Source organism: Amblyraja radiata, chromosome 3, assembly GCF_010909765.2.
Source record: "Amblyraja radiata isolate CabotCenter1 chromosome 3, sAmbRad1.1.pri, whole genome shotgun sequence".
NCBI classification, from domain to species: Eukaryota; Metazoa; Chordata; class Chondrichthyes; order Rajiformes; family Rajidae; genus Amblyraja; species Amblyraja radiata.
The window spans coordinates 131,221,292-131,244,407 of record NC_045958.1 but is presented as its reverse complement, the minus strand read 5'-3'; the positions used below and the strand labels follow the sequence as shown (position 1 = coordinate 131,244,407).

General features: G+C 43.9%; 1 protein-coding gene across 6 annotated transcripts in view; it reads right to left on the bottom strand.

The window, feature by feature from the left end:
• The window catches only part of nipbl (NIPBL cohesin loading factor), a 278,213-nt gene that overhangs the window by 68,403 nt on the left and 186,694 nt on the right, over nt 1–23,116 (bottom strand). For 3 of the 6 annotated variants that reach the window (XM_033018770.1, XM_033018774.1, XM_033018773.1), the window contains 5 exons: nt 19,301–19,390; nt 17,856–17,959; nt 15,194–15,280; nt 9,090–9,324; nt 6,543–6,581 (listed from right to left, as the gene is read on the bottom strand). In XM_033018770.1, coding sequence (XP_032874661.1) covers nt 6,543–6,581; nt 9,090–9,324; nt 15,194–15,280; nt 17,856–17,959; nt 19,301–19,390 — 555 coding nt within the window. The remainder of the gene's footprint in view (nt 1–6,542; nt 6,582–9,089; nt 9,325–15,193; nt 15,281–17,855; nt 17,960–19,300; nt 19,391–23,116) is intronic. The other 3 variants (XM_033018771.1, XM_033018772.1, XM_033018776.1) reach the window with 1 other exon arrangement.

Sequence of the window (23,116 nt, the reverse complement as noted above, 5' to 3'; positions counted from 1 at the left end):
GTCGAATAATCTGCCTCAACAAGATAGTCCCACTTCAGGCCTGCGCCTGGTACTATGCCTCCAATCCTTATCCATGTACCAGTCTAAATATATCTTAAGCATTCTAACTGTACCCATCACTAACACTTCCTCAGCCACTTGTTCAAGGTACACACTAACGTCTGTGTGAAACAGTTCAGTCTCGGGTACCTATTAAATATTTCCCTTCTCACCTTAGGCTTTAGGTGCCTTTTAGGTTTAGACTCTCTTAGTTTGGGGAGCAGGGTGTGACTATTCACGTTATCTATGCTCCTCATGATGTTATATATCTCTATTGCTCTGGGAAATAAGACCCAATCTATCCAGCCTTTCTTTCTAACTCAAATCCTCCAGACCCAGTAACATCTTTGTGAATATTTTTGCATCGTTCTCAGTTTAATGACATCCTTCCTATAGCAGTGACCAAAACTGTACATAGTACTCCAAATGTGGCCGTACCAATATCTTGTACAGCTACAACATAAAGTCCCAACTCATTAAACTAGCCCAGAATGCCAACTTGGTCAGCATGAATGAATCGGGCAGTGTTTCCACTTTGAAGGAAATTACCCGAAATTCGGGAAATTCTGGTTGTCTTCGGGTAATTTTAGGGAAATGGTATCATTTCGGAAAATTTCCGCATCTGGCCCGCAAAGGGGTGTAAAGGTAATACACACAGGACTGCTGGTTTGGCGCTCAAAGGTTTAAACAGAGCGCTGTCAGTGGGAATTTAAACAAAGAGCATTCAGCTGCGGCGCTTTGGGTTCTAAATATAGCGCTACCGGTTCAGAGACTGTTCAGAAAAATTCTCGTATAACAATGAGTCTTTGGAATTCTCTTTCTCAGTGGAAGATGAACCTTTGATTATTTTTCAGGCAGTGGTAGAATTCTGGATAAGCCGAGTGGTGAAAAGTTACCAGTGGGCGGTGGGATTGCAGTTACATTGGGAATGGCCTTGATTTTATAGAACGGTGGGTGGGCTCAAGGGGCCGAGAGGGAGGGGTGGAGAGAGGGGAGGGAGAGGGGATGGAGAGTGGGAGCGAGAGAGGGAGGGGGAGCGAGGGAATAAGAGGGGGAGGGAGGGAGAGAAAAAAGGAAAGTTGGAGAGAGGGAGAGAAAGAGAGAGGGAGGGAGAGATTGCGGGAGGGAGGGTGTGAGGGAGGGTGGAGAGAGGGAGAGGGAGGGAGGGAGGGAGAGAGGGGGAGGGAGAGACAAAGAGACAGAGAGAGAGAGGGAGGGAGAGAGCAAGAAAGAGAGAGAGGGAGGGAGAGAGAGCAGAGACTGAGACACACGAGGGCAGGTTGAAAAAACAAAGACAACGAAAGCTGCCTTGCATAACACTGTACAAGTGAGCTAGAAGCAGGCAGATATGGCAGATAGATCTTTGTTCCCCTTGGTGTTGGTAATGTGTGCCCACGAAAAACAACAACAACAAATAGCACTCAGGAAGCATTTTTGAAAAATTCAGGAAATACCATCAAATTCCAGGAAATTATCACATTGATAAATTACGGACTCTGATACTCAATGCTCCGACTGATGAAAGCAAGCATACCATATGCCTTATTTATAACTACAGTGCCCTCCATAATGTTTGGGGCAAGACCCTTTATTTAATTATTTGCCTGTACTCCACAATTTGAGATTTGTAATAGAAAAAACCTCTTGTGGTTAAAGTGCACATTGTCAGATTTTAATAAAGGCCATTTTTATATATTTTGGTTTCACCATGTATAAATTACAGCAGTGCTTATACATAGTCCCCCACATTTCAGGGCACCATAATGTTTGGGACACAGCAATGTCATGTAAATGAAAGTAGTCATGTTTAGTATTGGATACTGGATAACTAGATAGCTAGCTAGATGGCTACATAATGGACAGCTAGGTAGGTAGCAAGATGGCTACATAATGGATAGCTAGATAGTTAGCTAGATGGCGACATACTGGATAGTTAGGTAGCTAGCTAGACTGAGCTACATACTGGATAGCTAGCTAGACCGAGCTACAACAGATAGCTGGGAGCCAGCTAGATGGTGAATTAAGGGAGGTCACCTGCAAATGGAGGATTTAGGGTAGGGCACTCGTAAATGTGAATTTTGGGGAGGGTGCCTGTAAATGCGGATTTAGGGGAGGGCATGTAAATGGGAGGGGGATTTAGGGGAGGGCATCTGTAAATGTAGATTTAGGAGAGCACCTGTAGAGGAGCACTACAATAACTGGAGCTACAACAACTGAAGAATAATGTTTGGGACACAGCAATGTCATGTAAATGAAAGTAGTCATGTTTCGTATTTTCGTATTATATCCTTTACTTGAAGTCTGTGAATCATGGACATCACCAGTTGCTGGGTGTCTTCTCTGGTGCTGCTCTGCCAGGCCTGTATTGCAGCCATCTTTAGCTTATGCTTGTTTTGGGGGCTAGTCCCATTCAGTTTTCTCTTCAGCATATAAAAGGCATGCTCAATTGGTTTCAGATAGGGTGATTGACCATTTTTTAGCTTTGAAAAACGTCTTTGTTGCTTTGCCAGTATGTCTGGGATCATTGTCTTATTGTAGAATGAACCGCCGGCCAATGAGTTTTGAGACATTTGTTTGACTTGAGCAGATAGGATGTGTGTATATATTTCAGAATTCATTATGCTACTACCATCAGCAGCTGTGTCATCAATGAAGATAAGTGAGCCAGTTCCTTCAGCAGCCATACATGCCCAGGCCATAACATCCCCACCACTGTGTTTCACAGATGAGGTGGTATGCTTTGGATCTTGGGCAGTTCCTTCTCTCCTCCACACTTTGCTCTTGCCATCACTCTGATATGTTAATCTTCGTCTCATCTGTCCACAGGACCTTTTTCCAGAACTCTTTTAAGTACTTCTTGGAAAACTGTAACCCTGCCATCCTATTTTTGCGGCTAACCAGTGGTTTGCATCTTGCAGTGTAGCCTCTGTATTTCTGTTCATGAAGTCTTCTGCGGACAGTGGTCATTGACAAATCCACACCTGACTCCTGAAGAATGTTTCTGATCTGTCAGGCAGGTGTTTGGGGATTTTTCTTAATTATTGAGAGAACTCTTCTGTCATCACCTGTGGAGGTCTTCCTTGGCCTGCCAGTCCCTTTCCGATTAGTAAGCTGACCAATGCTCTCTTTCTTCTTAATGATGTTCCAAACAGTTGATTTTGGTAAACCTAAGGTTTGGCTGATGTCTCTAACAGTTTTATTCTTGTTTCTCTGTCTCATAATGGCTTCTTTGACTTTCATTGGCACAACTTTGGACTTCGGTGCTGGGACCGCAACTATTTACAATATACATCAATGATTTGGATGAAGGGATTCAAAGTAACATTAGCAAATTTGCAGATGACACAAACCTGGGTGGCAGTTGTGAGGAGGATGCTATGAGAATGCAGGGTGACTTGGACAGGTTGGGGGAGTGGGCGGATGCATGGCAGATGATATTTAATGTGGAGAAACGTGAGGTTTTCCACTTTGGCAGCAAAAACAGGATGGCAGATTACTATCTAAATGGCATCATTGGGAAAAGGGGAAGTACAGCGAGATCTGGGGGTCCTTGTTCATCAGTCTATGAAAGTAACCATGCAGGTACAGCAGGCAGTGAAGAAAGTGAATGGCATGTTGGCCTTCACTTACAAAATTCTTAAGGGGTTGGACAGGCTAGATGCGGGAAGATTGCTCCCGATGTTGGGGAAGTCCAGGACAAGGGGTCACAGCTTAAGGATAAGGGGGAAATCCTTTAAAACCGAGATGAGAAGAACTTTTTTCACACAGAGAGTGGTGAATCTCTGGAACTCCCTGCCACAGAGGGTAGTCGAGGCCAGTTCATTGGCTATATTTAAGAGGGAGTTAGATGTGGCCCTTGTGGCTAAGGGGATCAGAGGGTATGGAGAGAAGGCAGGTACGGGATACTGAGTTGGATGATCAGCCATGATCATATTGAATGGCGGTGCAGGCTCGAAGGGCTGAATGGCCTACTCCTGCACCTAATTTCTATGTTTCTATAACAAGAGGAATCGAGTATAGGAGCAAAGAGGTCCTTCTGCAGTTGTGCAGATTCCTAGTGAGACCACACCTGGAGTATTGTGTGCAGTTTTGGTCCCCTAATTTGAGGAAGGACATTCTTGCTATTGAGGGAGTGCAGCATAGGTTTACAAGGTTAATTCCCGGGATGGCGGGACTGTCATATACTGAGAGAATGAAGCAGCTGGGCTTGTACACTCTGGAGTTTAGAAGGATGAGAGGATATCTTATTGAAACATATAAGATTGTTAAGGGTTTGGACACGCTGGAGGCAGGAAACATGTTCCCGATGTTGGTGGAGTCCAGAACCAGGGGCTACAGTTCAAGAATAAGGGGTAAGCCATTTAGAACAGAGACGACGAAACACTTTTTCTCACAGAGTGGTGAGTCTGTGGAATTATCTGCCTCAGATAGCAGGAGGCAGGTTCTCTGGATGGTTTCAAGAGAACTGGTTAGGACTCTTAAAGATAGTGGTGTCAGGGGATATGGGGAAAAGGCAGGAACGGGGTACTGATTGGGGATGATCAGCCATGATCACTTTGAATGGTGGTGCTGGCTCAAAGGGCCGAATGGCCTACTCCTGCACCTATTGTCTATTGTCTCATGTTGATAAACAGCAATAAACATTTCCAAAGGTGATGGAAAGACTGGAAGAAAGATTAGGTGCTGAGAGCTCTCTTATACCTGCATTAAGGAGGCACTTAAACACACCTGAGCAACTACAAACACCTGTGAAGCCATGTGTCCCAAACATTATGGTGCCCTGAAATGGAGGGGACTATGTATAAACACTGCTGTAATTTCTACATGGTGAAACCAAAATGTATAAAAATGGCTTTTATTAAAATCTAACACTGTGCACTTTATCCACATGTGATTTTTTCCTATTACAAATCTCAAATTGTGGAGTACAGAGGCAAATAAATAAATGATGGGTCTTTGTCCCAAACATTATGGAGGGCACTGTATCTACTTGTGTTGCTAATTTCAGAGAACTATGGATTTGGATCCCAAGATACCACTGCACATCAATGCTTTTAACGGTGTTGGCCATTAACTGCATACGTTCTCCATACATTTGACTTTTGTTTGTTCAACACCCCAGACTTGCCCAGATTAAACTCCATCTGGCATTTCTCTGCACACATCGCTAATCTATATCCCGTTGTATGGTTTTGATGAACTTCCTCACTGTCTGCAACTCCACCAATTTTTTGTGTCGTCTGCAAACTTACCAACCAATCCATCCAAACTTTCATGCAAGATCATGTACAACTGAGGACCCAGTACTGATCCCTGTGGAAAGGCACTCTATGGCTAAGTCAGTTCTGAATATGCTCGTCAACATCCTGTTTCACACCTCCAGCAACATGGGTTTGATTCTGATCTCAGGTACTGTCTGTGTGGAACTTACAAAATCTTGCTACTATGTTTTTGTTGAATGCTCTGGTCTGTCCCACATGCCAAAGGTTTATTGGTTGTTACTGTAAACTGCCCCAGTGTAGGTGGCTGCTGGGGGACAATAGACAACAGGTGCAGGAGTAGGCCATTCGGCCCTTCGAGCCAGCTCATGGCTGAGCATCCCCAATCAGTACCCCGTTCCTGCCTTCTCCCCATATCCCCTGACTCCGCTATTTTTAAGAGCCCTATCTAGCTTTCTCTTGAAAGCATCCAGAGAACCCGGCTACACCGCCCTGAGGCAGAGAATTCCACAGACTCACCACTCTCTGTGAGAAAAAGTGTTTCCTCGTCTCTGTTCTAAATGGCTTACTCCTTATTCTTAAACTGTGGCCCCTAATTCTGGACTCCCCCAACTTTGGGAACATGTTTCCTGCCTCTCGAGTGTCCAAACCCTTAACAATCTTATATGTTTCAATAAGATCACCTCTCATCCTTCTAAACTCCAGAGTGTACAAGCCCAGCTGCTCCATTCTCTCAGCATATGACAGTCCCGCCATCCCGGGAATTAACCTTATAAACCTACGCTGGACTCAATAGCAAGAATGTCCTTCCTCAAATTAGGGGACCAAAACTGTACACAATACTCCAGGTGTGGTCTCACTAGGGCTCTGTACAACTGCAGAAGGACCCCTTTGCTCCTATAGGGGGGGGGGGGGGGGGGGGTCAGAATGTTGATGAGCATGTACAAAAGAGTAGATTGCAAAAACTTAAGTCAGAGACTGAGATACTGGAATACTGAGGGCCAGTATAGATTTGAAGGCTTCATGACCAATTTTATGATGAGATTATGAGGCGGAACCCCCCCACAACTATAGCATGCAGCACTGTTAACAACAAACTTCTGCCTCAAACAAGCCTACCACAAGACTAAAACTACACACATACACAATGTACAGAACTGTTTATGTAAAGGTTTAAATTGCATCCTCCTGGAACGTTTAGCATCCTGCACCTACACTGAGCTGATGTCAATAATGCAACATTCTGCTTCAGTCTGCAGTGATGCCAGAGGAAGCGTCACTTACTTGAATGAAAACGATTCACCTTATGATGTTTGGACGTTGCTGTGAGGTAAGCAGATGCAAGTTACAGGAGACTGGACATGTTTTATGATAAATTTGCAGCTCAGCACACTGGCAGAATGCCAGTGAGATTATTGGTTGTGGATGGCTTTCCCCGCAGTGTCACAGGTCATCTGCACCAAGGAAATCACTTCACTTCCAAGTTTTATTTGAACAAACGACAAAGAAAAATAAAGACACCAGCAGGATTTGAGTCTGCTCTATCACTCAACAAACTGCAGCCTCATAACATGTTGGTTAGGTCACATCTGGAGTACTGCATGCAGTTCTGGTTATATTAGTCTGGTTTCATTATAGGAAAGATGTGGATGATATATAGGCAGATTAGATCAGTTTAACTAGGCATCATGTTCAGCACACACATTGTGGGCCAAAGTGGTCTACTATTCCTGTGTCTATGCCTCTTATAATTTTATATACTGTTATCAAGTCTCCCCTCAACTTCCGACGTTCCAGAGAAAACAATCCAAGTTAATCCAACCAAAACCCTCTAATCCAGGCACCATTTTTGCTATACCTCTCCAAGGTCTCACATCTCTCCTTTAATGAAGCGACCAGAACTGCACGCAATACTCCAAAAGCGGCCTAACCAAAGTCCGATATACCAGGATCATGACATTTATATTCAATTGCCCTAGCAATGAAAGCAAGCAGGCCATACGTATTCTTTATATCTACTTGTGCTGCCACCTTACTTGGACCCCAACATCCCTCAGCACATCAATGCTGTTAATGGTCTTGTCATTAACTGTGTACGTTCTCAACCTCTCAAAGTGCAATACGTCACTTTGCTCGGGTTAAACTCCATCTGCCATTACTCTATTCATTTTTAGTTCCTATTTCTAAATTCCTTTACAATAAAGGTCCATATGCAATTGTCCACTTAACCATTTGTTACACATGCCTGCCTGCCAACTTTTTGTGAATCACACACAAGTACATTGTTATACTCCACTCATTTGCAATCTCTTTCCATTGAGATAATAATGTGCCTTTCAAATCCTCTGATTGAAGCACATGATCAAACATTTTCGGGATCATTAGATCCCGTTGGACTGCAAAATTCGTAGTAATATTTTATTTAAAGTGGATAATACCATTTCCCCACACTGTCTTCCATCTGCCAACTTTTCACCCACTCACATGTGCAGACACAGTGCCCTCTACACAACCCACTGACTCATTCAGTCCCTTTATCCAAGACATTAATATAGATTGTAGATAGTTGAGGCATAGTAGTTGTAGAAAAAGCAATGATGGATCGGAAAACAGCGTTTCAGCACCATAAGACAAATCTGGTGAACGTAAATCAGAGCAGCTATATGTGGATAAATCTATATCTGACATGTGAGTCATTCAAAATGTCAACCAGTTTCTATAAGGGTGAAAAAGGGCAGCAAGTTGAAGAAACTCCCGATGTCAAGAGATACTGAGGACCTGATAAAGAAAAAGCATGGCAGGTATAGAGAAATGGGGGGTGAGGGGGAGGGGGTGGCCCAAGAATAGTATAGAAAGGTAAGGGGAATATTTTTTAAATTAAATTAGGACACGATTTTCCCCTCACCTTAAACATATGTCGCCTGGTTCTTGATTTCCCCTACTCTGGGTATAAGAGCTTATCTATTCCCCTAATGATCTTATACACCTCAATGGAGGAGAGTTTGGATTTAGCCTACCAAGCAAGATTTATTTTACCTTGAGGATTGCTGAAATCTAGAAGTCCTGCCTGAAGGGATGATGCTGGCAAAGACTCCCACAGCATTTAACAAGTGACATAGCTAGTACAGTCATTGCCTCACAGCTGCTCGATCGTGACCTCTGGTACTGTGTGTGAAGTTTGCACATTCTCCGTGACCCTGTGGGATTTCCCCCCAGGTATTCTGCCTTCCGGACATGTTCCAAATGTATGCAGGTCTATAGATTAATTGGGCCCTGTAAATTTCCCCTGGTGAATGATGGAATACTGAAGGGAGCTAATGAGAATGTGAGATAGTACAATGGGACTACTGTAGGATTAGTGTTACCGCATACACGATGGCCAGTGTGGAGCCAGTAGTCCGGAGGGCTTGTTTCCATGCTACGTGACTCCGACTATTCTGACAAGTACTTGGTTCACCTTGTGTAGGAAAGAACTGCAGATGCTGGTTTAAATCGAAGGTGGACACAAAATGCTGGAGTAACTCAGCGGGTCAGGCAGCATCTCTGGAGAGAAGGAATGGGTGACATTTTGGGTCGAGCCCCTTCAGACTGAAGAAGGGTCTCGACCCGAAACGTCACCCATTCCTTCTCTCCAGAGATGCTACCTGCCCCTCTGAGTTACTCCAGCATTTTGTGTCTACCTTCAGAACTCATAAGAATCGGTGGATCCATCCCTCTCCCAATTAACTTTAATGTATTTTCAGAATCTCTCCTAGGTTTTGGAGATAACTAACAGTTGCTAGTTTTTGTCAAGAAGCAGATAATGGAGCAGGGTTATGAGATATCACTGACCTGATCCATGGGTGTCGATTCTGTAAACGGGATCATACTGTGGGTACAACGTGTTCTGCAGGTGGAACTTGGTGAATAGGATCACCCTCTCAATCACATCATCAATATATACAGCTTTTGACATGTTGGGTGAAGTCATGATGTTCAGCGCAGTCAGACACGCATCGGCAGACTTGGTTACTCGCTCCATGATGAGTTCTCTCCACAGCTTCTCTTCATCTTCCGTTTCATTGTCCTGAAGAATAAGCATTTCAAATGTGATCTCTCTTCCTCTGTTAGAATTTGTATGCAGTTGTTGATCAAGTTTGTAAAATAAACCTGCACGCTTCCAGAATATTACAATGAAATTCAAGGTTTTTTTAATTGCTTTTCCTTCTTTTCAATGAACATGAACAATTTGAAAGTTCTAGGAGCAGAATTGGGCCATTCGGCCCATAAAGTCTACTCCGTCATCCAATCATGGTTGATCGTGTTCAAAAGGGAACTGCAGATGCTGGAATATCGAAGGTACACAAAATTGCTGGAGGAACTCAGCGGGTGCAGCAGCATCTATGGAGCGAAGGAAATAGGCGACGTTTCGGGCCGAAACCCTTCTTCAGATTTCCGTTGCAACCGCAAGAAATGCAACACCTGTCCCTTCACCTCCCCCCTCGACTCCATTCAAGGTCCCAAGCAGTCGTTCCAGGTGCGACAAAGGTTCACCTGTATCTCCTCCAACCTCATCTACTGCATCCGCTGCTCTAGATGTCAGCTAATTTACATCGGTGAGACCAAGCGTAGGTTGGGCGACCGTTTCGCCGAACACCTCCGCTCAGTCCGCCTTAACCTACCTGACCTCCCGGTGGCTCAGCACTTCAACTCCCCCTCCCATTCCCAATCCGACCTCTCTGTCCTGGGTCTCCTCCATTGCCAGAGTGAGCAACAGCGGAAATTGGAGGAACAGCACCTCATATTCCGTCTGGGGTCCTTGCGCCCTTATGGCATCAACATTGAATTCCCCCAATTTGGCTAGCCTGTGCTGTCTCCTCCCCTTCCTTCACCCTCTAGCTGTCTCCTCCCACCCTCCCATCCGCCCGCCCTCGGGCTCCTCCTCCTCCCCTTTTTCCTTCTTTCTTTCCCCACCCCCCATCAGTCTGAAGAAGGGTTTCGGCCCGAAACGTCGCCTATTTCCTTCGCTCCATAGATGCTGCTGCACCCGCTGAGTTCCTCCAGCAATTTTGTGTACAATCATGGTTGATCTATCTATCCCTACAATGCAAGAGGCATAGATAAGGTAGACAGTGAGAACCTTTTTCCCGGGATGAGGAGCATAGTTTTAAGGTGAGAGGGACAAAGTTCAAAGGAGATGTACAATGCAAATTGTTTGTCTTTAAACAGAGGGCAGTCGTGCCTGGAACACAATGGTTTGTATAGATACATGGGTACGCAGGCAATGGAGGGATATGGATTATATTCAGGGCAGATAGGAGTCGGTCTTGGCATTGTGTCCGGCACAGACATTGTGGGCCGAAGGGCCCGTTACTGTGCTGTTCTATGTTTTCACACACAGATGATGGTATGTAGTACAAGCTACCTGAGGAGATGGTAGAGGCAGATACAATTGCAATGTTTAAGAGGGATATGCATTTAGCCCATATCCCTCTAAACCTATGGATATGAATGGATTTGAGGGATATGGGCCAAACACAGGTAAATGGAACTGCCTCAGGTCAGCACTCTGGTCGGCATGGACAAAATGGGCCAAGGGGCCAGTATCTGTGCAGCATAACTATCTTAGTGAAACAGGTTCAACTGCATTATAATCAAATCTGTAGATATAGTGCTGGGTGGCATTGTGGGCTATGAGAAGGTTACAGCATGACTTCTGGGAGATTAAGACAGTCCAAGCGCATTGCAAAATACCACACAAATAAGGTTGCCCATCTTTACAGAAAATATTACAGAGTAATCTGTACATCTGTTGATGTTCAGAGGGACTTGGATATCCTTGTACATTGAACAATGAAAGTTAACGTAGGTAGACCAGGCAATGAGAGGCAACTTGTACGCAAGACTTTATTACAATATATGATTTGGTCTCATTTGAAATATCTTTCTTATATACACTATCCTGGATAAGACCACATCAGGAAGAATATACAGATTTGTTTCTCTAATTAAGGAAAAAGTATTACAATAGAGGGAGCACAAAGGAGGTTAACAGGGATGATTGCTCTTACAGCTAGTTGATACATGGGTTGAGCATGAGAATTGTAGCAATCCACCTTATATGTTCATATCCGAAAATTCAACAGTGATCTCACTGAAACATAGATGTCGCGATATTTACTCTAATGAACGATTGTCTTGAACAGACAAGTGTCTCAAAAAAAGAGTTGATTATTTAGGACAAAAACATGGTAACATTTCTTCACCCAGAGGGGAGTGAATCTTCAGAACACTCTACCCAAGGTGGGCCTGGAGGCTCAATTGTTGAGTATCATAGAGTGATACAGCATAGTAACAGGCACTTCGGCCCAACTCGCCCACACCGACCAACATGTCCCATCTACACTAGTTCCACAGGCAAAAGGTATAGAAGTGTGAAAATGCACACTTACAGATTCAGCGACAGTTTCTTCCCAGCTGTTATCAGGCAACTGAATCTTCTTAACACAACCAGAGAGCAGTGCTGAAGTACTATCTACCTCATTGGTGACCCTCTGGCTATCATTGATTGAACTTTGCTGGCTTTATCTTTCACTAAACGTTATTCCCTTATCATGTATCTATACACTGTAAATGGGTCGATTATAGTATTTCTGCTGACTGGATGGCACGCAACAAAAGCTTTCCATTGTACCTCGGTACACGTGACAATAAACTAAACTATAAACTGTGGTCCGGTATCCGGCTGTTGCTGTTTCCACTGCTCAGACATAGTCCGGTACCCAGCTGTTGCTGTTTTCAGTGCTTAATGCTGATTTTTGCTATCACGAGGAGTGAATGCAACTGCTTGAACACTGGCTTTGAGAAAATGAAGAGTTCATGGGGGAGTTAAGATGGATCGCTTATTCTTAACTTCAGCCTTTATTTGAATGCTCACACAGCTGAGAAAGGCCATGTCTTCTGTACCTCCTCTACCTGTTAGCTGCAGAGCTTCACCCGATCCGTTGGCTGTGGACGCATGCAGTTTTCCAACAGGGATGTGAAAATAAACATTTTCCAGCAAGGATGTGGTGCCTAAATATGCAGTAATTACAGTGGTTTTGGAAGATTAAAAAAATATTGGAATGATTTAAGGACTAATTGCAGCAGTGAGATAAGAGCCTTGGGTCAACTTAGATGGGGCTTCCCTCATTTTGCTATCCTTCCAAACCGGCAAGTGCTGACACTACTTCAGTGATGGTTCAGTTGCCAAATTACATATAATCCAGCAACCTGGATGAACAAGCCAAAGAGAGTTCAGTCAATTAAAAGCAAATTAGTTTCAATAATATTATAAAAATTCATGTGGTTCACAAATGTCTTTGGTGGGTAGATCCTCTGCCCTTCCCTAACCTAGGCCTCAAGGCAATGTAACTGACAATTCACTGCCCACTGAAGGGCCCTTATTGTTTACCACAGCCTGCTGAACATGAACTGCAGGCTTCACCAACAATGTCCACAAGGTGAAGAATATGTCAAACAAATTTCACCAACCAATTAGAATTGAGTTGAATTTTAATCCTATCACAGGTGAAGAAAACACATTGCAACTGAAGACCTTGTAAGTTGATTGAGGTAGAAAGTTGGACTGATTTATTGAATAAGCAATCGCAGGAAGTTACATGGTGCAATTCCTGCACCTGACAGCAGATGGCACAACAGGCAAACCTGTTTGCTGATCTGTACACAGAAGTAGTAATTCATTCAGTGCCATGGTAACAGGAAGTTCAGTTCAAGGAAATTAGATTATTTACTTTAGTTGTACAGCGCGGCAACAGGTCTTTCAGCCCACCGAGTCAGAGTCGACCAGCTATTACCCATACACTAGCACTATCCTACGAGGAACAACTTACAGAAATCAATTAACCTACAAAACCTGCATGTCTTTGGAATGTGGAAGGAAACCGGAGCGTTCAAAGAAAACCCGCGCGGTCACTGGGAGAACGTACAAATTCATACAGATAGTAGCGGTAGTCAGAATCAAACATGGGTCTCAAGACACTGTACCACTGTGTCGCCCTCATATCATGTGATGATACAAGGGCTGAGATTCGTGGTTTGTATTAGTAGCGATCTTGAACCAGGAAGAGACAATCTTGTAATGAAGGACAACTTGATTCCAAGTTTTTTAGTTCATCTTTTGGCATCTGGACATTGCTGACATGCTAGTATTTATTGCCCATACGGTGGTGAACAAGATAAAGGGGCACAAGAGACTGCAGATGCTGGAATATGAAGCCAGAAATGAGCTGCCAGAAAGACCTAGCAGGTCAGGCAGCATCCGTGGAGGAAAATGGTCAGTCGAGGTTTTGGGTGGAGACCCTCCACCCTAAATGAGAATGGGGTCATGAGAAGGCAAACAATAGGCAAGTCCAGGTGAGGAGGGTTTGTTTGGCAGAGGAGGGAAGTGGAGATAGTGACAGAGGCTGGAAGTTGATATGCAGACAGCACTGAAACTACTGGTGGTGAATCAGAGGTAGTTTTTGCCGTCATAGCAGTGCGTTTCAGGCACCCATCACTCTCAGTATAGAAATACATTTGTATTGTAAATTTCCTTTAAACTTTCCCCCTCACCTTAAACTTGTTCCATCTAGTATTTGACATTACCACTCCAGCAAAAAAAAAACTGATTATTTATCCTATAATAAATACCCTCTTGTAACTTTAAATACTTCTATCAGGTCTTCCCTCAGCCTCCGGTGCTCCAGAGATAACAATGCAAGTTTGTCTAATCACCCTCTAATCATCTTTGGCACCCTCTCCAAAGCCTTCACACCCTTTCTGAAACAGATGTCAAGTAGGTCTAATTGCAAAAACAGGGAGGAAAATGAACATGGCAGGAATGATGGACTGAAGAGTATTTATTTTAATGCACAGAGTGTAGCAGATAACTTAGAACTATGCAGCACAAGAACAGCCCTTTGGCTCACAATGTCTGTGCCAAACATGATGCCATGAACTATTCTTTTCTGCCTGCACATAACCAATATCCCACTATTCCCTGCATGTGCATTGTACCTCACCCTGGCAGTGGAGAAGGCCGAGACATACTGGGTGGTGGGGGAAGGGGAAAGCGGAGTTAAACTGGCATGGAACCAGCTCAGGTGGCCACTGTGAACAAATAGGCTGGGTTCCTTTTCCTTGGAATGGTGGTGGCGGCTGAAGGGTGACCTGGTAATTCTATGGTGCACAAAATTAGGAGGGGACTAGAAAGGATGGATAATTAAAAATCTTCTTTCTTCTTGAAGTTGTCTAAACTAAAGGGGCATTGGACTAAGACAAGTGGTTTAGAGGGGATCTGAGTAAGAATTCCTCTGGAATCACCTGCTGAGGAGATGGTATAGGCAGATATTCAAAACTTACAGAACCAAGGCAAGAAGATTACAGAGCAAATGCAGGTAAATGGGACTACTGTAGAGAAATAAACATGGTTGATATGGATATAGTGTGTTAGATGGCCCATTTATTTCATGTTCAACTCTTGGACCATTCTCATCACTGTACACCTGCGTTTCATGAAGACACAAGATCTTGAACCTGGATCCACAAACAAACTAATGGAGGAAGAGCCATCAGTATTACATTTGCACAGATGATGAAGATCCAAACACATGAAGGCAGCCAAATCTCCTAGACCTGAGCCGATATATCCGAGGACACTGTAGGTATTGGGACCTAACCATATATTTGATGAGGAGAGGAGGGTTGAGGTAGACAGTCCAATCCTCTTCCATCAAACAATGCAGCTGAGCTTTTAAAGGACTTTAAAAATACATTCAATTCCAATGCACAAATTCCCATATTTGTATTCCCATGTCACATTTCACCATTGGAATATTTAAGTTCAGTGCCATTATTGCTTAATTATTTGATGTGAACTCTGGCGGCATACAACCACAAGCAAGCTTTAAACTCACATGGTTGATCAAAGTCGAAAGCTTGGACCCATCCTGTATGTTCTTCTCCAAGATACTTAGCACCTTTACCATCTTATCTGTTGGAAGCTGTAAACACAAGACTTAGGGTAAGATGCCAGTGAACTATGAACAGCAACATTTTCAACACAGTGCTTGGAATGGCAACCACAAAAAAAAAACAGCAGATCAAAACATTCCATCAGTTAAACCTCAGTTTATAAATAACTTGATTGGTTCTGCCACACCAACCATCAAAGAACCTTCACACAACATTCCCTGAACTAATGCGTGTTTAAATGATCGATGACCAATGATAAAATGTCTTACTTCACCGCAACTGATATCATATTTTGCAGTGCATGAGGCGCTGAAATCCCAAGCTCAAATCAATAGTGGAGTTGCTGGACACAAGGGTATAGGCGAACCGGCTCATATAGTACCCTCCATAATATTTGGGACAAAGACCCATCATTTATTTATTTGCCTCTGTACTCCACAATTTAAGATTTGTAATAGAAAAAAAATCACATGTGGTTAAAGTGCACATTGTCAGATTTTATTATACATTTTGGTTTCACCATGTAGAAATTACAGCTGTGTTTATACATAGTCCCCCATTTCAGGGCACCATAATGTTTGGGACACATGGCTTCACAGGTGTTTGTAATTACTCAGGTGTGTTTAATTGCCTCCTTAATGCAGGTATAAGAGAGCTCTCAGCACCTAGTCTTTCCTCCAGTCTTTCCATCACCTTTGGAAACTTTTATTGCTGTTTATCAACATGGGGAACGAAGTTGTGCCAATGAAAGGCAAAGAAGCCATTATGAGACTGAGAAACAAGAATAAAACTTTTAGAGACATCAGCCAAACCTTAGGCTTACCAAAATCAAATGTTTGGAATATCATTAAGAAGAAAGAGAGCACTGGTGAGCTTACTAATTGCAAAAAGACTGACAGGCCAAGGAAGACCTCCACAGCTGATGACAGAAGAATTATCTCTATAATAAAGAAAAATCCCCAAATCCCCAAACGACAGATCAGAAACACTCTTCAGGAGTCAGGTGTGGATTTGTCAATGACCACTGTCCACAGAAGACTGCAGGAACAGAAATACAGAGGCTACACTGCAAGATGCAAACCATTGGTTAGCCGCAAAAATAGGATGGCCAGGTTACAGTTTGCCAAGAAGTATTTAAGAGCAACCATAGTTCTGGAAAAAGGTCTTGTGGACAGATGAGACAAAGATTAACTTATATCAGAGTGATGGCAAGAGCAAAGTATGGAGGAGAGAAGGAACTGCCCAAGATCCAAAGCATACCACCTCATCTATGAAACGCGGTGGTGGGGGTATTATGGCCTGGGTCTGAGTAGCTGCTGAAGGTACTGGCTCACTTATCTTCATTGATGATACAACTGCTGATGATAGTAGCATAATGAATTCTGAAGTGTATAGACGCATCCCATCTGCTTGTCAAACAAATGCTTGAAACCTCATTGGCCGGCAGTTCATTCTACAGCAAGACAATGGTCCCAGACATACTGGCAAAGCAACAAAGACATTTTTCAAAGCTAAAAAATGGTCAATCACCCTATTTGAAACCAATTGAGCATGCCTTTTATATGCTGAAGAGAAAACTGAATGGGACTAGCCCCCTAAACAAGCATGTTAAAGATGGCTGCAATACAGGCCTGGCAGAGCAGCACCAGAGAAGACACCCAGCAACTGGTGATGTCCATGAATCGCAGACGTCAAGCAGTCATTGCATGCAAAGGATATGCAACAAAATACTAAACATGACTACTTTCATTTACATGACATTGCTGTGTCCCAAACATTATGGTGCCCTGAAATGGGGGGGGGGGGGGGGGGGGGAGAGACTATGTATCAACACTGCTGTAATGGTGAAACAAAATGTATAAAAATGGCCTTTATTAAAATCTGCCAATGTCCACTTTAACCACATGTGATTTTTTTCTATTACAAATCTCAAATTGTGGAGAACAGAGGCAAATAAATAAACGATGGGTCTTTGTCCCAAACATTATGGAGGGCACTGTATCAATCTAAATGTAACAAATTCACCATCTATTCAGGTGCAGAACTGACCACCCAGTCTACATGGAGGTGGTACCATCGCACTGAGGACCTTCTCTGTCGTGGTGTATGGCACAAGCGTTATAGCCCAAGCCATCAGCTACCATTGGCAAGAAACCAGTGGACCAATCTTTATTTAGTGTGGAGGAATTTACAGCCACAACATCAACTGTTTCTCAAAATTAAGAACCACACAAATGCATACATCAGCCCCTCATCAGGCTGTTCAATGGGCACACCAACAATTTTGGACCACAAAGTGTTTTCAATCTACACAAACTAGACAGAATCATCCCCCCTGGAACCCATCTTCCTTAAATAAAGCACAAACGCATAAAGAACTCAAACGTTAACCACTCAAAGACGTCAGCAGCTCACTATGGTGCTGTCTTTTGCTTTGAGGACCAGTGATCAGCTAGCTGGCACTTAGCACAAATATCTAACAGCTCGATCATGTCTTAACTTCGACCTTCAATTTGCAAATGCATACTTCAGCCCCTCATCAGGCCTGTGGATGTCAGGGTATTGAATCATCCCTTCACAAAGATGTGTAACTGGTGTGCATACCCGATCCATGATGCCCATGGCTTTGATTTTGGCAGATTCACTGCTCAGTTCATTAAGCTGTTGTTTTCCCAGCAGCAACTCCTGAGGTAGCTCATCATCTTCACCTGTGGGGAGAACCAGAGTTACGCACTGCTCTACACTAGTGAGAAATTGGAGCCAAGACTGTTTAATTGTCATATGTACTGACAACAGAACTATGCAATCTTCCTTGCTGCAGCTTTACAGGCCCGTAAAGGCAATAACATCCAGATAATATATAATCATTAATACAATAACTTATTAACCATAATACCAGGTAACAATAAGTGTAAGACCAAACTCCATAGTGCAACCTTTGTGTAGTGTTGATGATGGTTGCTGGGAAATTAGGGAGCTACAAATGACTGCAGATACTGGAATCTGTAGCAAAAATAGAGAGCAGCTGGAGGAACTCAGCAGGTCAGGCAGAATCTGTGGAGAGAAATGGACAGCCAATGTTTCAGGTTGAGACCCTTCAGCTGGACTGGAAGAGTAGATGGGAAGTAGCCAAAGTAAAGAATAGGGAATAAGGGTTTAGCAGGAGCTAGCAGGTTATAGGTGTGTCCAGGTGAGGAGAGGCTGATTGGCAGATTAGTCAGGTGGAAGAGTGGAGACAGTAACAAAGGTTGGCAGGTGATAAGTGTAGAACAAAATGCAGAACATTCTGGAAGCTAACAGGGGGGAAAACAACACATGGTGTGCAGGGGTAAGCAATACAGAGAGGCAGGGGATGCAGTGGGAGGAATATGGTTGGAGGTGAAGAGGAGTAATATGACAGGCAGCATCTCTGGAGAGGGAATGGGGGACGTTTCGGGTCGAGGCACTTCTTCAGACTGGTTAGGGATAAGGGAACCAAGAGATATAGACGATGATGTAGAGAGATAAAGAAGAATGAATGAAAGATATGTAAAAAAGTAACAATGAGAAAGGAAACAGGCCATTGTTAGCTCTTAACCAGTTCCTGCAAGTGCTTTGGCCTGAACCCTGCTGCTCAATGGACTTTTCTCTGGAGGGTAATGGGGCCTGTTACACCAAAACCATCCGGCTGTTTGTAACTGGTCTGGAGCTCTTTCACTTGAGTTTTGTTCAGTTGTAACGATCAGCCTTCATTTTCTCTTTGGACATTTGGACACAGAATCCATATTTGAACTGTACGAAAGCTCAGTATTGAGTTTTTAATTTTGGAAAAGATATTAGAGGTTGGAATCAGGAGCTCCGAACATGAAACATCACCTTTTCCTCTTTCCCCGGATGCTGCATGGTTTGTGGGTATTTCCAGCATTTTTGATTTCTATTTCAGGTTACAGCATCTGAAATAGTTTGATTTTGAACGTGGGGTCTAACAAGGAAACCTGATAGCATTGAGTGGAAATGGCACCTCACACAAAAGTGCTGCCAATATTTACTAGTGAAAGGTTCACAATTACCCAAAGTGGTGAAATCCATGTCCTCCAGGTTCTCCAAGATATTCTCCACTGTGGCCATGAATCGCTTGAATGTTGACGAATCCAACATTTCTGTTTGCAAGAATCATTTAGTTATTAAAAAACTGTCAAAAATAACATTTGCCTAAATAAATTGAATGAAAGAATATTACAGAAACAGAAAGCAATAACTCAAGCAATCATGAAAGAACTATACAATTTGCCCGACACTCTACTCTTTCAATGCAAGCCCTCATTTCCCCTTCACTATTCATCTGAATTTCCTTGTTACATTTTCCAACTACTTCCAACATACGTTATGATAGTACTTTGCACATCACATCAAGTCGCATGAAAAAAGGTTTCTCGTCTTGCTAGAAATAAGAGGGAGGCCATCAGTTTGATGGTTTGCCCTCCCAAATAGACAGTGGGAATTAGAGGAGCAAATATGTAGGGACATGATAGCAGGAATAATAGGGTTGTAATAGTTGGGGATTTCAACTTTCTGCAGGTTGACTGGGACTACCATTATGCTAAGGACATTTATAAGATGTATATGCATTTGGACAAGGGCTAATTAGGAATAGTCAGCATGGTTTTGTACATAGGAGATCTTCTGATTAAGTTTCTTGAAGAAGTAATCAAAATTGTTGAGGGCAAAGCCATTAATGTTATCTATATGGACTTCAGCAGGGCATTTAATAAGGTTCTACAGGTAGGCTGCTCTGGAAGATTAGGTTGCATGGAATTCAGGGAGAGCTAGCCGGATGGATAAAGAAAAAACAAAAAAGGACAAAGTGCTGGCATAGCTTAGTGGGTCAGTGGAGAGCATGGATAGGTGACGTTTCGTGATTTTTGTGCACATTTGTGTATTAACTGGCATTTGCACTTCTATGTTTCTACAAATGGATAGAGAATTTACCATGGAATGAAGCAGAGGGTGGTGAAGGAATGGTTCATGGAGTTTAATGCAGACAAGTGGATGTTGCATTTCCGGAAGTCAAATCAGGGCAGCTCCTTCAGTGAATTGTATGACCCTGGAGAATGTTGAGCAGAGGGATCTCAGAGTAAAGATGCACAGTTCCTTGAAAGTGGTGTCACAGGTAGATAGAGTGCTTGAGAAGGCTTTTGGTACATTGGTCTTCATTAGTCAGGGCATGTTACAGTTATAGAAGTCTGGGGTGAAACACACTTGGAGTATAGTTTTGGTCACCCTGCTATAGAAAGAATGTTCTTAAGCTGAAAAAGATGCAGCAGAGATTTGAAGATGTTACCAGGACTTGAGAATGAGGTATAGGGAGAGGTCAGGCAGGCTGGGACTTTATTCCTTGGGCCACAGGAGGCTGAGGGCTGATCTTATAGAGGTGTATAAAATCATAAGATGAATAGATAAGGTGAATGCAGAGTATTTACCCCAGTGTAGGGGAATCAAGAACCAGACGACATGGCTATACGGTGAGAGGGGAGAGATTTAATAGGAACCTGAAGGGCAACATTTTCTCACAGAGGTGGTAGGTATCTGGAATAAGCTGCCAGAGGAGGTAACTGAGTCAGCTGCTATAACAACATTTAAAAGACTTTTTGATAGGTACATGAATAGGAAAGGTTTAGAGGGGTATGGGTCAAATGCATGCAGGATGCAGAGCTGCCAAGTTTGGTCAGAGTATTTCAGTATTCTAGTACCTGAAAATCTGTATTTTGCTGAGGAAATCAGTATTTTTACGCGGTGCCATTTGGCTAAAAATTTTTTTTTTTTAAATGTGCGTTCATACCAATGTAAAAGTACAAGAATGCATAACTTGTTTATTGTGTATTTGTAATACAGTTTATTGGGTATTATATGTCATAGCTGCTTTCTTGCATCTCTCTCTCTCTTTCTCTGTGTTGGCTGCAGTCATCGTCTGCTTCAGTAAGGGAAGCTGGTCGGTGATTGGTCGCAACGCCCCTCGGAGACTGCGTCTGATTGGCCGCCGAGTGACCAGCGCATGTGATTGGACACAATGCCCTTGGAGACAGCGGCTGATTGGACGGGAGGAGACCGATTTGTTGATTGGACAGGAATTTTAAGGGAAGCTGGTCAATGATTGGACGCAACCCCCTTAGAGACAGTGGTTGATTGGCCGCCAAATAATCGGGCAACAAAAAATTGACAAATAGAAAAACAAAAAAATAGGATTTCTGATTTAAATCGGAAGAATATCATGCTTGATTTGCAGTTCCTTCCAATTGAAGAAGAACCCTGGCCCGAAACAACTGCAAATTAATTCCCTCCACAGATGCCGCCTAGCCCGCTGAGTTCCTCCGGTACTCTGTTTTTTATTTAACTCTGAAATTGAAGATAGATATAAAGCTGGAGTAACTCAGCGGGACAAGCAGCCTCTCTGGAGAGAAGGAATGGGTGACATTTCGGGTCCAGACCCCTCCCCAGACTGAACTGAACTCTCGTCGGTGAGAGTGGTTGTGATTGTCTAAAGAAGGGTCTTGACCTGAAACTCCCTCTACCCAGAGCCGCCGCCCGTCCTGCTGAGCCACCCCAGCCCCCCGTGTTCACCTTCAACTCCAGAGCCAAACAAAAAACACAGAGTGCTGGAGGAACTCAGCGGGCCAGGCAGCACCCGCGGAGGGAACGGACCAGGAACCACCCGGGCCGTGGCTCCCCCCCCCCCCCCAACAGGAAGGAACCGCAAATGCAGCCGTCCCCGCAAAAAGCCCAAGAATTCGGGGAATGCCGAGGCGAGAGGGTGAGAGAGAGGGAGTGAGAGAGAGACGAGATGGGGAGTGGGAGAGAGAGTGCGCGCGCGAGAGAGAGAGAGAGAGAGAGAGAGAGGGGGGGAGGGTTAGAGCGACAGACAGAAAGACACAGGGAGGGGGAGAGAGAGATCATAGAATCATAGAATCATAGAAAGTAGGTGCGAGAGTAGACCACCAGGTCCGTCGAGCCCGCACCGCCATTCACTCATGGCTGAACACCAAACAGACACACTTACCCACAAACAGTAGACACAAGACACAGAACACAAGACACTACCCTCCCCTTTATACCGCTATCACCCCTCTCCACCCCAAGAACCGCGTGATCTCCTGGGGGAGGCAAAAAATGGGAGAGAGTGGAGAGTGGGGGAGAGAGAAGGGGAGGGGAGAGGGAGAGAGAGAGAGAGACAGACAGACAGAGACAGAGAGAGACAGAGTTAGCGAGAAAGAATGAGAGACCCCAGCCCCCCAACCCCAAGCACCGCAGCAGACCAACGCCCACAAAAACAATCATCCAGACCTTGAGACCCAAAACACCAACAGATTTAATCCCCAGAGGTACAGCATGACCCCCAACATCCCTGCATTTTCCAAGTAGCAAGATCCCAAGTCAACCCCACCGGGCCACCACCCCTCCATTGGCGAGTGGCATGGCAACAAAACAGGAAGTCGGGCCAATCCCGACCGCTCCCACCTGCCCGCTGCACCTTGTTGTTACGATTATTATGGTCAATTTTGCATTGTTCAATACGAACTTTAAAAAAATCCGTATTAAACAATGCAAAATCGTACATCCGTATTTTTATCGCATTTCTGTACAAAATACGGAATATCCGTACTACTTGGCAGCTCTGAGGATGTTCAACTGTAGATGTGACATCTTGGTCGGCCTGGGCAAGTTGACCCAAGTTGTTCCCATGCTCTATGACTCCATAACTTGAATGGGGCTTTCAGGGAAAGTGTTTTCAGTGAAGTTTTCTCGCATTAAGGAGATTAGCCTATTAGAAAGGGGTAACACTTAACTTCCCGTTTGGAAATGAGGCATGGCAAGTGACTGAGGTGTTAGTG